General features: G+C 35.1%; 1 protein-coding gene and 1 long non-coding RNA gene across 3 annotated transcripts in view; both read right to left on the bottom strand.

Moving 5' to 3' along the window:
• TMEM38B (transmembrane protein 38B) overlaps positions 1-16,724 on the bottom strand; it is a 52,927-nt gene that overhangs the window by 6,839 nt on the left and 29,364 nt on the right. Inside the window, exon 5 of one of the 2 annotated variants that reach the window (XM_081803317.1) lies at positions 12,748-12,890. In XM_081803317.1, coding sequence (XP_081659443.1) covers positions 12,748-12,890 — 143 coding nt within the window. The remainder of the gene's footprint in view (positions 1-12,747; positions 12,891-16,724) is intronic. The other variant, XM_081803316.1, reaches the window with a different exon arrangement.
• Positions 10,305-12,738, bottom strand: LOC145717086 (uncharacterized). The gene is made up of 2 exons (XR_014140098.1): positions 12,264-12,738; positions 10,305-12,046 (listed from the first exon to the last, which is right to left on the bottom strand). It is a non-coding gene; the product is annotated as an uncharacterized LOC145717086 (long non-coding RNA).

Here is a 16,724-nt window from a genome sequence, read left to right as displayed (position 1 = left end):
AAAAAATAAATAAATAAATAGAAATTACTGCTGAGATAGACTTATGAGGTTCAAGGACAAACTTCTGTGAATTCAGCCTCTTACCAGGTCTTGATTCAGTAAGGTAACACAAATATAATGGTGACAAATGGAATGAACCCTTATTCTTTTACAAATAAAATATAAAACTGTCTCCTTATTTAGCAAACTATTAACAGAAAAAGCATAATACCTAAATTAAATAGCATTTGACTTCAGTCTCTTGCTTAAAAAGGAAAGAAAGAAAAGAAAGTAGAAACCCTAAAGACAATCTGATATTTACAACATATCCTATAATATCCTATAATTCAGGTAAAGAAACTGTTTAAAGCTCCACCACAGTCTTTATGTAATATCTCATGTTATAGCATGTCAAAGATGCCCAGAAAAATGTGACATACAACCTAAGTTCCTTAAGGGCACAAATGGTACTTCATGTACTTTTAGATCCTCTACAGAGCCTAGCAAAGAGAGTACAATGAATAAACATAGTTTCCACCTCACATGAACAACTGAAAGAATCTATATAAGCAAAATTTGCATTATTACTCTCTTTCCACCCAGAACATACTTCCTGTCTTTAAGTCCCCAGATCCAAACAATCCTTTGCAGGGCAACTCATGTGTCTACTCCATTAAGCCCTTTGGACAACCTCCAAAGAAAATCTCCTTGCCTTTGAATGATCTCCCAATGGCAAGTGGCATATTCAACCATGTTTTCTGGTCATCTATGCTTTCTTCATTGGTGATGTCACTTACTCAGGCATCAGTAATTATTAACCTGATGACTGTCAAATTAAAAATTTAAAATTTCCATTTTTATAAATGTCCTTTTCAATAAACTGGGTAAATGAATTGTTCATTTCTGATAGTATAGTCTTAGATAATTAAGTATGGAAGAATTCAATACAGAGAGACCTCTAAAAGAGGCTTTTGACATTTATCAGTGAACAAATACATATTTAAAAGCTACCACAAATACTAGACACACTGCCAGGGATGCAATGATAAATAAAACAAACCTAGTCCCTATCCTCATAAAGCTTCAAAGTAGAGTGTACATGTCTTATATTTCTCTTTCTCATATTTCTCTTCATAACATCTTAAGGACAGAGTCTGGGTCTTATTCAAAGTTTATATGCCCATATGTATCCCTCAAAGGGCCTAATAACACTGTCCCTCATTCATGTTTTCAATAACGTAATATCTGAATATACCTCTCAACAGCATTCAGCACAACTCCCCAGTCCATCCTTCCTAAAACCATATCTTGGTTTTCCCCTTGCTTGACTAACAACTTCTTTCCAGTTTCCCATTCTGAATCTTCTTTCTCTAAGTATTAAACAATCTCATAGCTCTGTCCTCACTCTTGTCTCACTCTGTTTCTCTATGTAATATAACTGCCTCAAGTTAACTTATAAATTTAACACTAGCTCAATAAAAAAATACCAACAAGTTTTTTTATGGAGTTAAGACAAATTGCTATTAAAGTTCATATCAATATGAAAAAATAGCTGGAAAAATTGAAGAGAAAAACAAACATGCAAGAATATCCAAAAAAACACTGAAAATGAAAAATTCCAAGAGTGTCTGATTCTCCATAGCCTTGCAGAGAGAACACAGAGCCAGACTTTTTAAATTTTGCCAGCCAGATAAATGAGAAATGATATCTGAGTGTTATTTTAATTAATATTTCTCAAATGATGAGTGTTGCGCATCTTTTCACATGTTTGAAAGCCATCGTATCTGCTCTGTGTGAATTGTCTGTTGACAGCTTCCTTTTAATTTTTCTATCAGGTTTTTGGCCCAGTATCCCTTAATTTTTAAGAGGTTGTTATGTATTACAAATATACGCCTCTGTGATATATGTTGCAAGTACTTCCATCACAGTTTGACAGCTGTATTTTTACTTTGTCCATGGTGCTTTCGTCCATGCAACTTTTTAAAAAAAGTGTTATAGAGTCAAACTTATCAAACTTTTCTTTATAGAAAAAGAATAAAGAAAGCCCAGAGTAAGTACAAGGAAGGACATAGTATAGGCCTGAAATTAGTGAAATATCAAACAGAAAACAATGACACTAAAGGCTGGGTCTTTCCAACAAATCAATGACATTGATAAACATCTAGCAGGACAGATTTAAAAAAGAGAGAGAAGATACAAATGACCAGTAGCAGGAACTAAAGTGGAGACATTACTACAAATTCCACAGACATTAAAAGGGTAACAAAGAACTGCCATGAAAAATTTCATGCCAATAAAATAAAAAATTTAAGCAAAATGGCAAATTCCTTGAAAAATACAATTTACCAAAATGAATACAAGTAAAATAGAAAATCTGAAGTCTTATATCAAACACTTAACCAAGAAATAATATCAACCCACATAAATGCTTTCAGAGAATAGAGAATCAAACACTTCTCAACTTATTTAATGAGCCAAGTGTTATGCTGATACAAAAACCAGACAAGGAAACAACAAAGAAAACTGCAAACCAATATCCTTCATGAACACACTGGAAAAAAATCTTTTCAAAATATCAGCAAATTGAATCTAGCAATATACAAAAAGGATACGTCATAACCAAATGGGGTTTGTCACAGAAATGAAAGGTTGATACAACATTTTTTAAAATCAATGTAATCTACTATATTAACAGAATACAGGAGGAAAAAAACCATATGATCACCTCAACCAATACAGAACAAAGCATTTAACAAAATTCCAAACCAATTCGTGATAAAAATTCTCACCAAATTAGGAATATAAGGGAATTTCCTCAACCTGATAAAGTATACTGATAAGAACTTACAGCTCACATCATACTTAATGTATGATGAATGTTTCCCCACTAAGGTTAGGAACAAGACAAAGATGTCCACTCTCACTCACCATTTCTATTCACCGTTGTACTAGAGGTTCTAGCCAGAACAATAAGGCAATAAAAAGAAATAAACAGCATCCATATTAAAAAATAAAAAATAAAAAATTATAGACAAGATTGTATATGTAGACAATGCTAAGAAATCTACACAAAATATACAATAAGTAAATTTAGAAGGGTCATAGAAAACAAGAAAAACATGCAAGAATCAACTATATATCTACATACAAGCAATGTAAACTATAGAATTGAAAATTTTTAAATTGCTATTTATAAAGGCATCCAAAAATATGAACTACTTCAGGATAAATTTAAATTTAACAAAATATATGTAAAACAATGAAAACACAAAAATTTAAGAAGACCTAAATAGAGAAATATATCATATTGATAGATTGGCAGGTTCAATATTTTTAAGATATTATTTCTCCCAAATGGATCTATGAACACAACACAATCTCAATCACAATCCTAGAAGCCGTGTTGGGGTTTTTTTGTAGAAAGTGACATCCTAATCTTAACACTTATATGAAAATGTAAAACACCTAAAACATCCAAAGAAATCTTGAGAAAGAATAAATTTGAAGTACTTACACTATTTGATTTCAAGACTCATTATAAAATTATAGTTACATAAAACAATTTGGTATTGGTTAAAGATAGACATATAAATCAACGGAACAGAACATAGTCCGGAAATAGACCCATACATATAAGGGCAACTGATACTCAACAAAGATGCCAATATAATTCAATGAAGGAAAAGACAGTCTTTTCAACAAATAGTTCTGGAACAAACTCGTGTTCATATGGAAAAAATAAATCTGACCCTTATTTTATGCCAATCATAAAACTTAATTTGAAATGGATCACATACCTAAATATAAAGGCAAAAATTGTAAGAGGAAAATACAGGCGAAAAATCCTCACAACCCTGGGGTATGGAAGGATTACTTACATAGTACACAAAAAGCAGGACCACAAAAGGAAAATTTCATAAATTGAACTTCATCAAAACTAAAAACCTCTCTTCTAACGACAATACTAATGAAACAAAAAAGAAAGCCACCAACTAGGAGAAAAACATTTGCAATTCATGTATCTCACAAAGGATTGGTATCCTGAATATACAGAAAACTGTTACAACTCAGTAAGAAGACAAACCATCCAATTTTCAAAAATGGGCAAAGATTGGAACAAACACTGCTTAACAATAATATAAATAGCCAATAAGCACAGGAAAAGGTGCTCAAATCTCTAGTTTATCAGAGAAATGCAAAAAAAAAAACAAAAAACAAAAACCTACAGTGAGATACCACTACATATACAGAAAATGGCTAAAGACTGACAATAATATTGGCAAGGATGTAGAACAACTGGAACTCTCATATACTGCTGATAGTAATGTTGATGGGTATAACCATTTTGAAAAACAGTGTGCCAGTTTTTTTAAACATTAAACATATGCTTTCCATATGACCCAGTAATTCCACTCCTAGTCATTTATCCAAGAGAAATGAAAATATATGTCCACACGAAGTACATGTGTTCATAGCAACTTTATTCATAATAACCTTATTGGAAAAATAAAAAACTAGAAACAATCCAAAATCTGTCAACAGATAACTGGATAAACAAACTGGGGTGTATAATGCTACTCAGCAATAAAAAGGAATATGCAACAGCATGGGTAAATCTCAAAAACATTACGTTGAACAGGGGCACCTGGGTGGCTCAGTTGGTTAAGCGGCCAACTCTTGATTTTGGCTAGGTCATGATCTCAGGGTCCTGGAATCGAGCCCCACGTTGGGCTCCCCACTCAGCAGGGAGTCTGCTTGTCCCTCTGCCCCTCCCCCCACTTGTGCTTGTGCTCTCTCTCTAAAATAAAATCTTAAAAAAAAAACACATTATCCTGAACAAAAGAAGCCAGACACAAAAGATACATAGTTTACGATTCCATTTATATGAAACTTGAAAAAAGATTATAGTGACAGAAACAGGGTAAGTGGTACCATGGAGCTATAAACAATAGTTGGGATTTATTGGAGTAGTACACAGGACCTTTCTGAAGTAATGGAAATATTCCATATCTTGATTATGATAATTAAGCACATACATAAATTTGTCAAAACTCATCAAAATGTAATCTTAGAATGAGTATATTTTATTGTATGAAAAATAAATTTAATAAGTTAGGTATTTAAAAATTTTTTAAAGAGCTTGTTCCTAAGTTTTTTGTAAATGTAACAGCCCTTTGAAGTTATCCTTTGTATTTCTGGAAAATGTACCATCAATCAGTCAGATTAACTTTCTGTATAAGATCTTTGAGTCCAATTATTCAGATCTGAGACCCTTAATAAAAGACCACATAAAATAATAATAAGAAATCAGAGTACACGAAAGAATAAGTCGGTGGCTTGGGTATTAGAGGGATCTAAAAGAAAAAATGCTACTTTGTTAAAACATTTTTATTTTTTTTTTTATTTTTTATTTTTTAAAGATTTTGTTTATTATTTGACAGAGAGAGAATGAGAGAGCGAGCACATGAGAGGGGGGAGGGGCAGAGGGAGAAGCAGGCTCCCCGCCGAGCAGGGAGCCCGATGCGGGACTCGATCCCGGGACTCCAGGATCATGACCTGAGCCAAAGGCAGTCGCTCAACCGACTGAGCCACCCAGGCGCCCTGTTAAAACATTTTTAAAAAGAGATACTGATGAAGTCGGGCTCTGTACCACACACTGGGAGACTGCTTGCTGTAGGTTATACCTAGAAAAGGAATTAACAGGTCACAAGATATGTGACTCTTCAACTTTGTCAAATATTGCCAAACTGCTTTCCCAAGCTATTTCTATTTATACTCTTTCCAAATCCCTTTAAATAGTTTGTATGCTTTGTCTTCAATTCCTCTTATTTACCTCAGTCTATTATAATCATTTTTCTATTCTCTACCAGTCCACTGAAACTGCTTTTACTAAGGTCACCAAATACCTCTTCATTTCAAAGTCCAACAGCCTCTTTTCAGTTTTAATCACTCTAAACCACTCAAGTCTCCCTGTATTTTATTTCACAATAACACTATTTCACCATAACTCCTTATACCAAGGAGCCAAAAGATAATCCATGCTTCTCAAACTTTTCTCAAATAATCTCTGATGAAAGAAAATGAAGTTGGCAGAGCTCAAAACAAAGGCATGCCAAATATAAAATGTCATATTTTATCTTATCTTAAAAAAATGTGAATTTTGAATTCTATCCCATAATATATCCCTGTTTAACTTAAAAATGTTTATAATAATTAACACTGAGATCAACCAATAGTACATAATACATCACACTTATAATGTGACTTTGTACAGCTAGTGCCAAAAAAGAGCCATACACCCCTTAGGGTATGTGTAACTCTAGGTTAAGAAACATAAATGACTTGCTCAAAATTGTGAAGCCTGGATTTCACATTCTCACTCCAAAGCCCGTGTGCTTTTCTTTATACCAACAGTCTTAGTCGGCACCTATTTCTTTCCTCTGAGACTTGGATTTTAACCATCATAAATGACTTGTGAAAGCTGGAAAAGTAGTGAGTCCTCCTTGAATGAAACTAGGATCCTACAAGGGCTGAACATCACTGAATGTTCAGTTGCTTGGGCTATGGAAGAAAGGAAGAAAGGAAAGGAAGATAAGAGGGAGGAAAAGAGACAAGAAGAGAATGAGGGAGAAGTTTAACACACTTCTCTCAGGAAGAAAGAAAATTAATAGATCAGACATAGAAAAATTAGTAACTATATATTTGAAACATAATGAGCAAGCATATGTATAGATATATGCAGACTCCTTATGCCTCCAAAATAAAGAATATACTTACTTTTCATATATACAAGTAATTATAAAATCTAATCAATACTTGTATAGAAATGAAGTCTCAACAAACACCAGAGAATAACAGACCACATATACTGTCTATAATGCAGTTAAAGAAAAGTTTTTAAAAGTTTAAAAGATTTTTTTAATGTCTGAAATTTTAAAACATACTCTTAAACATTTTTTATCAAAGAAATTTTAAGTTAAAAGGAATTTAAACTGGGGTGCCTGAGTGATGCAGTCAGTTAAGCGTCTGACTCTCGGTTTTGGTTCAGGTCATGATCTCAGGATCCTGGAAGTGAGCCCTGCATCCAGCTCCCCACTCAGCGAGGAGTCTGCTGAAGTTTCTCTCTCCCTCTCCCTCTGCCCCTCCCTGCACTCGCTTGCATGCTCTTTCTCTCTCTAAAATGAATGGCTAAATCTTAAAAAAAAAAAGAGGAATTTAAACTGAATGACAGTAAAAGCATATACATGAAAACATGTGACCTGAGACACAACAATGTAAAACAGTATGATTGAGAAAAACAACAAAACCAAAAGTTGGTCCTCTGAAGAGATTGATAATACACAAAAACCTCTGACAAGACTGATCAAGTAAGATCCTTGACTATAGAATAACTAGTTCTAGACTCCAGGCATAAAAACCATAAACTTGACCAAAAAAAGAAGTAACTACTTTTGGGCACTGACAACAGAGAGTGTAAGACTGATCATAAGAAGAGAGTAACTGATAAAGTGATTCACACATGTACCCTCACTTCTGTCTCAGGACAATTTCTCAAACAGAAAGCTAGAACTTGAAATTGAGGTGCCAGAGACTGAGGTCAGTGAAGCTAAATGGACTTAGATCTGCAGGGCAGGGTATCAAATAGGAGGAAACTGAGTAGGCACAGGGGGCAGGGGAGGAGACTCCAGATATCTATATGAGATGGTGCCACAAGTCCTTGGCTTAGGGCTAGCCTGCACATGTCAAGAGAGAGACCTCCTGTGGCTTACCACAGAGTGGCTGCTAGTGGGTTGAGATATCAAAAGAGATACTACAGACTGAGCAATGGCAGGGGCATTTACTTTCTGTTTCTCTTACAGAACTCACAATTTTTATACTTGTATTATAGCTTTCTATGTACTTGTTTTACTTTTGGGGAGTTATTCTCTTTGAAAAGACAAATCCTATTTATTAGCATCTCTGTATACGCCAAAACACTAGATTATTATCCAAAACAAAGAGACAATGCACATTTCCTGACTATATACATAATACAGGAAAATAGCAAAGTAAAGAAAAATAAATAAAATAATTACTGCCAAATTTTTCCCTATATATTGTCAATATAAAAAAATCTGTTTTTCTTTTTTTTTAAAGATTTTATTTATTTGACAGAGAGAGACACAGCGAGAGAGGGAACACAAGCAGGGGGAGTGGGAGAGGGAGAAGCAGGCTTCCTGCTGAGCAGGGAGCCCGATGCGGGGCTCAATTCCAGGACCTGGAATCATGACCTGAGCCGAAGGCAGACGCTTAACGACTGAGCCACCCAGGCGCCCCAAAAAAATCTGTTTTTCATATCTAAGAAATGAAAAACTATAGTAGCTACTCAGAAACAAATGACAAGCCATTTAAAAATCAATATAAATCTAAATGGAATTTAGGCAAAAAATATGGGTTAAAATGCACATTCTATTTGGAAGTTGGTGGAAAATAAGGAAAATGCTGGGAAATATTATGAGACAAGTTCAATACTCTATGTTATTATGCAATATGGTGTTTAAGTTTAGGTATTATAATAAAGAACTATATGTCCAGCAAATACTGTAAGAAAAACTCTTTTTTATTAATTAGGTCTTCAACAAAAACTGATCCTCGTAATTAAAAAATTCAAGATACTGGTCCTACTTATTCTTACTAATAAACCCACAACACACGTTCATTTTTTTTAAAGATTAAAGTTAGAAAATCTCAGAAATTATACATCTCCCAACACTCCTTCATGATGAAAACACTCAACAAACTAGAAGGGATCTAACTAACTTCCTCAATCTGATAAAGGGCATCAATGAAAGCGCCACAGTTAATATCATACTTAATAGTGAAAGACTAAATGACTTCTCCCTAAGATCCAGGAAAAAAACAAGGATGTTTGTTCTATTTCTATTAAACACTGTATTAGATTGTTTAGCCAGGGCAATTGCACAAGAAAATTAGATAGAAAACATGTAGATTGGAAAGAAAGAAGTAGAGGCACCTGGGTGGCTCAGTTGGTTAGGTGGCCAACTCTTGATTTTGGCTCGGGTCATGAACTCAAGGTTCTGGGATCAAGCCCTGCGTTGGGCTCTGTGTTCAGCAGGGAGCCTGCTTGAGGATTCTCTCTCTCCTTCTCCTCTTCCCTCTGCCTCTCTCTCAAATAAATAAGTCTTTAAAAAAAAAAAAAAAAGTAAAACCATCTCTATTTGAGGTTGACATGATTTTAAATACATAAAATCCTAAGGAATCCACACCAAAAAAACCCACGACAACCTATTAGAGCTAACAAGTTTATTAGCAAGGTTACAGGATACAAGATCAAAAATCAATTTTATTTCTACACATTTACAATGTACAACCTGGAAATAAAACTAAAAAGCAATTACATTTACTACTTCATCAAATAGAAATAGGAAGAAATTTAACAAAAGGAGTATACAACTCGTACACTGAAAACATCATGAAAAAATATTTTAAAAGACCTAATAAATGGAAAGACATCTGTCTTGACAGAGTGATAGCCTTAAAAGTGTTAGGGTGATAATACTCCCAAACTTATTTGCAGATTCAATACAATCTCTAAGAAAATATGAGCTGGCCTCATTTGCAGAAATTGTGAAGTTAAACCTAAAATTTATATGGAAATGCAAGTGACCCAGAATGGTCAAAACAATCCTTAGAAAGGACAAATTCAGAGGATTCGCACTTCTCAATTTCAAAACTAACTACAAAGCTGAAATAATTAAGACAGTGTGGTACTAGCAGAATGATAATATCCTCACATTTACAGTTGATTTTCAGCAAGGTTGCCAAGACAATTCAATGAGGGAAAGAATAGTCTTTTCAACACATAATACTAATGACTAGATATCCACAGAATCTACAAGAATGTAAAAATACATATCCACACAGAATGTAAAAGAATGAAGTTGAACTGAATCCTTCCTCATACCATACCCAAAAATTAACTCAAAATAGATCATAGAGCTAAATATTAGAGCTAAAACTATAAAACTAGTACAAGAAAACATAGAGGTAATCTAATTTTAACCTTAGATTTAGCAATAGTTTCTTAGATATGACACCAAAAGCATATACAACAAAAGAGAAAATAGGTAAATTGGACTTCATCAAAATTTTAGAAATCAGTGCTTCTAAAAACATTACCAAGAAAGTGAAAGACAATCCACAGAATGGGAAAAAATATCTGCAAATCAGATATATGAGGAATTCTTACAACTCAACATTAAAGAGACAAATGAAACAATTAAAAATGGGCAAGTGATCTAAAGAGCCATTTTTTCCAAAGAAGATCTACAAACAAGCACATGAAAAGCTGCTAAACATCATCAGTCATCAGGGAAATCTAAATAAAAATCACAATAAGATGCCACTTCACACCCACTAGGATGGCTCTAATAAAAAAGACAAGCAGTGATGATGGTATGAGAAATGAGAATTTTCATACACTGCTGGTGGGAATGTAAAATGATGAAACCACCATGGAGAACAGTCTATTAGTTCCCCAAAGGCTAAACACAAAATTACTATATTATCTAGTCCATTTCTATATGACATACTCCAAAGAAATGAAATACATATCCACACCAAAAAAGTACAATAATGCTCATAGCTCATTATTCCTACTAACCAAAAAATAAAACCCAAATATCCATCAAATGATGGATAAACAAAATGTGGTATATCCATATGATGGACTATTATTTGGCAATAAAAAAGAATATACTGATACATACTACAATATGGATGAACCTCAAAAACATTACACTAAATAAAGAAACAAGTCACAAGGCCACATATTTATGATACCAATTACATGAAATGTCAGAATAGGCAAATTTATAGAGACAAAAACACTAGAGAATAGAACAGTGGTTGCCTACAGTTGGAGGGCCTGAAGAAAAATGTGAAGACTGCTAATGGGCATGATAATTTTTTTTGGAGTACTGAAAATGTTTTAATATTGATTATGGTGACAGCCACACAATTCTGTGACTACACAAAAACAAAACAAAACATTGAAATGTACACTTAAATGGATGAATTGTATGGTATGTAACATATATCTCAATAAGCTGTTACAAAAAAATATATACAGCTCAAAATGTGAGGACTGGAAGATAAGGACACATATGAAGAGACTGCCTCAGATACCTGAAGTACTTGAATTACAGCCACAGATCAGCTCCACTGCAGAGACTACTGAAACAAAAGTAAATGATCCCTATAGCAACTTGGCTCTTTCTAAGATATAAGTTTTTCCTTTTAAGAATTTCATAGGTAAGTTTTTTGTTTTTTTTTTTTTAAAGATTTTACTTATTTATTTGACAGAGACAGACACAGTGAGAGAGGGAACACAAGCAGTGGGAGTGAGAGAGGGAGAAGCAGGCTTCCTGCGGAGCATGGAGCCCGATATGGGGCTCGATCTCAGGACCCCGGGATCATGACCCCAGCTGAAGGCAGATGCTTAACGACTGAGCCACCCAGGCGCCCCCATAGGTAAGTTTTTAACCAAAAATACCTAGGCTAAGACAGAATTAGCTATACAATTCCTCTACACTTAAATAATAATCTTATTTTAAAACCAACTGTCTACTTTTGAATAGGGAACAATATCTAATAATGGTTAATAACAACAATAATCAGGGCACCTGGGTGGCTCAGTTGGTTAAGTGACTGCCTTCGGCTCAGGTCATGATCCTGGAGTCCCGGGATCGAGTCCCGCATCAGGCTCCCTGCTCAGCAGGGAGTCTGCTTCTCCCTCTGACCCTCTTCCCTCTCATGCTCTCTCTCATTCTCTCTCAAATAAATAAATAAAATCTTTAAAAAAAAAAAAAAAGAAGAAGAATCAGTATTAGCCTCGTGGTCCAAATAAAATTCGTAAGATGTGTCACAGTGATAGAAGGATATGCACCATCCCCAAATCCTTCCAACAATCACACAATGAAGACGAGGAAATCAGGATTCAGAGACATTAAGTCACTTGCCTACTCAGGAATTAAATAGCAAAGCTAGGATTTGCACTTAAGACTGCCTGTCGACAAAAAAAAAAAAAAAAGAAAAAAAAGGGGCGCCTGGGTGGCTCAGTTGGTTAAGCGACTGCCTTCGGCTCAGGTCATGATCTTGGAGTCCCGGGATAGAGTCCCGCATTGGGCTCCCTGCTCAGCAGGGGGTCTGCTTCTCTCTCTGACCCTCCTCTCTCTCATGCTCTCTGTCTCTCTCAATAAAATTAAAAAAAAAAAAAAGGCTGCCTGTCGACAAAACCTGTGATCTTACACCACACTATCTCCTATCTTCAAGATACAATAAAGCTTCCAACGAGGCAATTATAATACAAGAGACTAAGCACAAGTATGACCTACTAGAAAAATTTTGTAATGTTAAAGCTTAAAGGAACCTCAGAGAACACCTACCACAAGTACCTAATTTTACAAATGAGACAACGCTGTCTGCAGTCTCTGATGAGCTATAGCTATTTCCACTACTCTCTGGCGTCCGATATACTATTAGACTATCTGTAAATCTCTCCTGATAGCCTCGAAATAAGTCAAATGAGGAATCAAACAAGAGCTCTGTTTCAGAAAGTCATGGATGTGCTGAATAAACAATCCCAAAATTTACCTTTTTAGACTGTAATAAGAATAAAAAATAAATGTTCCTGTTACCTGCCAAGTATGCAGAATTCTGATCATACAGAATTTATAATACTGATTTACAGCTACTTTGAATTCTTACCTTTGTGGCCACAAGAAACATGGTATAAAGGAACATAAGGTTATGCCTTGATACTGCCAGATGCTTCGTGTGCTGGAAAGTGAAGATAACTGACCCCAGTAGGGTTACCTTGGCAGGGCTGAAAATAAAACACATTTTAAGTCAGTAAGTAATAAACATGATCCATCTCTATATTTCTCAAAGAATACTCTGGAAAATATTAATTTAATGAGTTATTAATAGACAAAAATAAGTTAATATAAACAAAGTTTTAGAAGTGCTAAGTTATATAAAGTGTAATTTCACTCTGATAAAATACCAGAGATCTTAGAATGTTCCTACATATATTGTGACTCTCTGATAAAGTTCATTTCTATATACAGTATTTCTGAAACACATCTGACCATATAATACTTTTTCACAAAGATTTGAAAGTCCCATGTTCCACAGTATGACTTGGAAAAAGATTAGTCATTATAGGACAAAACAAGCTCCTTCAGTCAGGTGGGAAAAGGAAAAGAAAGCCCTGATTTATAGTATTTTCCCATTTCCATGGTGTAAATACTCCCATCACAGTAAATTTCAGGGTGCTATGCAGAACAGAGAAGAGACAGATGCGCACAATCAGCTCCCATGTAACAGTAGGAGCCAGATCCAGCACATTACTTTGCTAAGCCCAACACAGAATATTAGTGTTTGCTAGTATCTTAACAAATTAAGGCTGAAATTTTAACATCTACAGTAAGATGGTAATCTACAAAAAGCATTACTTTCATATTATATATTTGCCACATATTTAAAGTATATCTTAGTAACAGATCATTATCTAGCTTTGTGCTTACAACTGCAGAAAGATAAATGATAAACTCTTAGAATGCCACACTGCAAAATACGACAAATTTCATTTCATGAAAAATTACCTATTTATTTATTATAAGCTGAGGACTGAGTTCAAAACAGCATTAGGTTTGGGCACCAGGGGTTTAGACCTTGTGTAACAGCTGACTGGGCAGCACTCATGTTTTGGAACAATGGTCTCTAAAACTTTTTAACTGTGAATCTTTATTGGTACCCAAAAAGGAAAAAGTGTTTTAAGACACTAATATGTGTTTATCAATTAATTTATAAGTTACATATACATACAACTGTATTACAAAATGTATACCAAATTGACATTTTTAAAGGATGAGATCAAAAGAAAAAGGAATTAGGTTTATCTTTTTTTTTTCCTTAAGATTTTATTTATTTATTTGACAGAGAGAGAGACAGCGAGAGAGGGAACACAAGCTGGGGGAGTGGGAGAGGGAGAAGCAGGCTTCCCGCCAAGTAGGGAGCCCAACACAGGACCCGATCCCAGGACCCCGGGATCATGACCTGAACCGAAGGCAGTCGCTTAACCAACTGAGCCACACAGGCGCCCCAGGAATTAGGTTTATCTTAACCTCATTTTGCTATTCTTGGTTTCTAACAGTTTGGGTTCTGTACCACAGTACCTCATTATGGATTCTTCTTAGCATATGCTCTAAGGGATTGCATTCCCTTAGAGCATAAATTCAGAGGCACTGAATCTGAAAAGCAAGGATTCTGCAGACAATAAAATGGGACAGGGAATTGAAGGGCTGAGATTCAGTCAATGAGACTGGTTTGGAAGATCAGGATGCATTTAGAAAATATTCTTATATTAGTTTCCTATGAAATTAGAAAATAAGCTTATCTGCATCCAAAATACAATAGTAGAATAGGTATATGGTAATAGAGACACTTCATTCCAAAAGGGAGAAAACAAAAGGAAAGGAAGAAAGAGGTCACTGGTCCTATGCGATTTCTAAATCCAGCAGGGCCAATTCCATTAGGTTTCAAGGTTTCAAGGCTTGGGAATAATCCTCTGTGACATTAGGCTCCATCCTCTGAGTCCACAGCTCCAGCTTCTGCACTCATGGCTCTGGCCTTTGCACCTGGACTCCAACCTGTGGGCCTGGTCTCAGACCTCTAGGCCCATGGCTTCAGACCAAAATCCATTTTTCCTTTTCTTTGGAGGGTAACACATGTGTGCAGCTGAGCAGTTTTATCAGCCTGTTTCCTGCCTATAGATTTCTGGGAGTCTGACAGCCTCCTTTTATTTCACCTTCTCTCTGTCCCTTTTAGTGCAAGCTGGCAGTGTTTCTACTGATAGAACATTTTCAAAAACCTTGTGGGTCTCCAGCATACGACACAGGGATCCATGACATTAGTTAAGATGGTCCTCCACATATCTTTTCTGGATAATCTCATGTCTATTCCTGGCTTGTGCTGTGATGGCTGAATGGATCCATGAGTCACACACCTTATTTCTTTAACACTAGCAAAAGTTTTCCAGCCGCATCCTTTACCTTTAATCCTTACCTTTAGAGTAAGACTTAGAAAGTCTCCACAACAGAGTTTCCTAAAAATGTATCTCCTAATTTAATCATCTTTTGCAATCTGGATAGGCTGAGAATTTTCCAAATCATCATCTTGGTTTCTTTGTCCAGCAGTTATTCCCTCAATTCAACTTTTCCTCTCTCACTTTACTAAAAGCAGCAAGGAGAAACAAGTCCAGACCTTTAACACTGCTTTAAAATCTCCTCAGCTAATACCCAAGTTCACTGCTCACAAATTATGCTTTCCATGTAACTGTAGCACACAACTCAACTAAGTTTTCTCCCACTATATAACTATATCACATCTCCAATTGCGAGTATCATGCTCCTCATTTTCTTCTGAGACCTCACCGGCACCTCTAACATTCATAGTTCTACCAACATTGTGTTTATGACAATATATGTATTCTCTAAGACCATATAGGCTTTCTCTACTATGCAAAAGTATTTGGTAATAGATAAATGAAAATTTCTGTATATACACACATACACAAAATATCATAATGAACCAGTGATCAATCTCATCTGACCAACTGATAATTCTTTCATTCATTTAATATTTATTGAGTGTCTACTACTTGGTAGATTTGTTCAAGGATACAAGCAAAAGAGAGAATAGTAAGAAATGAAGTCAAAGCAAATAGGGTGTGGAAGTAAGGCAGATCTTGGAGGGTTTACAGACCATCTGGGAGTCATTCCAAGGTTTTGAACAAAGGAGAAACAATTTGATTTTGGTTATAACAGCCCAAGAAATGTTTTATGAAAGACATTTCAAGGCATATGCTCAAAATGAGAAAAATTTCCCTTGAATCTCATTAATGCCTTATTTATAACTTATCAATCAAAACCTAGTTTGTTCTATTCCTAAACTACCTCATTCACACTTTAAGGGGTACTTTCCAAGTTAAATATCCTAGAATTTGTTGCTTCACACAAACATACACTTCATCATATAGACTGCTTCTCAACTTCATTTTTAATCTATTCTAATGAGCTTATTTTCACATGGAGTCTTTCCTCAGCTTGCTTACTATGGCCACTATTCCTTAAGTCTTTTCCTTCTTGAACGGTGGAAATAGTAACTACATCTCTCTATTTCATTCTCAGGAGCATCAGGGATACATCTGTGAACTTATTTAAGAATGAGTGAGTGTCTTTAGATAACATTTAATGATCAGATTCTCTTAAATGGATGCAAAAGGTAGTCTGCACCCTACAATCATAGAGTGGTTTATTTCCTCTAATCTTCTCTTATTTTTATGTGTAATTAAGCTCAACTCTCATTTTTAAAGCAACAAGGCATTATAACGGACTGATTTGTTCCCATAAGCTTAACATTTTACTACTATGTGAATTTGAAATCTGAGTAATGTTGTAGTCATTAATGAAAATGCCAAGAACCTGCAACTGATTCACTTACATCCAGGGAAGTGTGTTCCTATGTAGTTTTCTCTCCATAAATAAACACTCTTCCCACAATTCTTTAACAATCCAGGAGCTTTGGTTTGGTTTATTTTCTAAGGGGAGGAACCCACAGAGAAAAGAATCATATATTAAAAACTACATTTGAGGGGCACCTGGGTGGCTCAGTCGTTAAGC

This window comes from Leptonychotes weddellii, chromosome 14, assembly GCF_054177405.1.
Source record: "Leptonychotes weddellii isolate Sample4059 chromosome 14, ASM5417740v2, whole genome shotgun sequence".
Lineage (NCBI taxonomy): Eukaryota > Metazoa > Chordata > Mammalia > Carnivora > Phocidae > Leptonychotes > Leptonychotes weddellii.
This window is presented reverse-complemented; position numbering and strand designations above follow the sequence as displayed.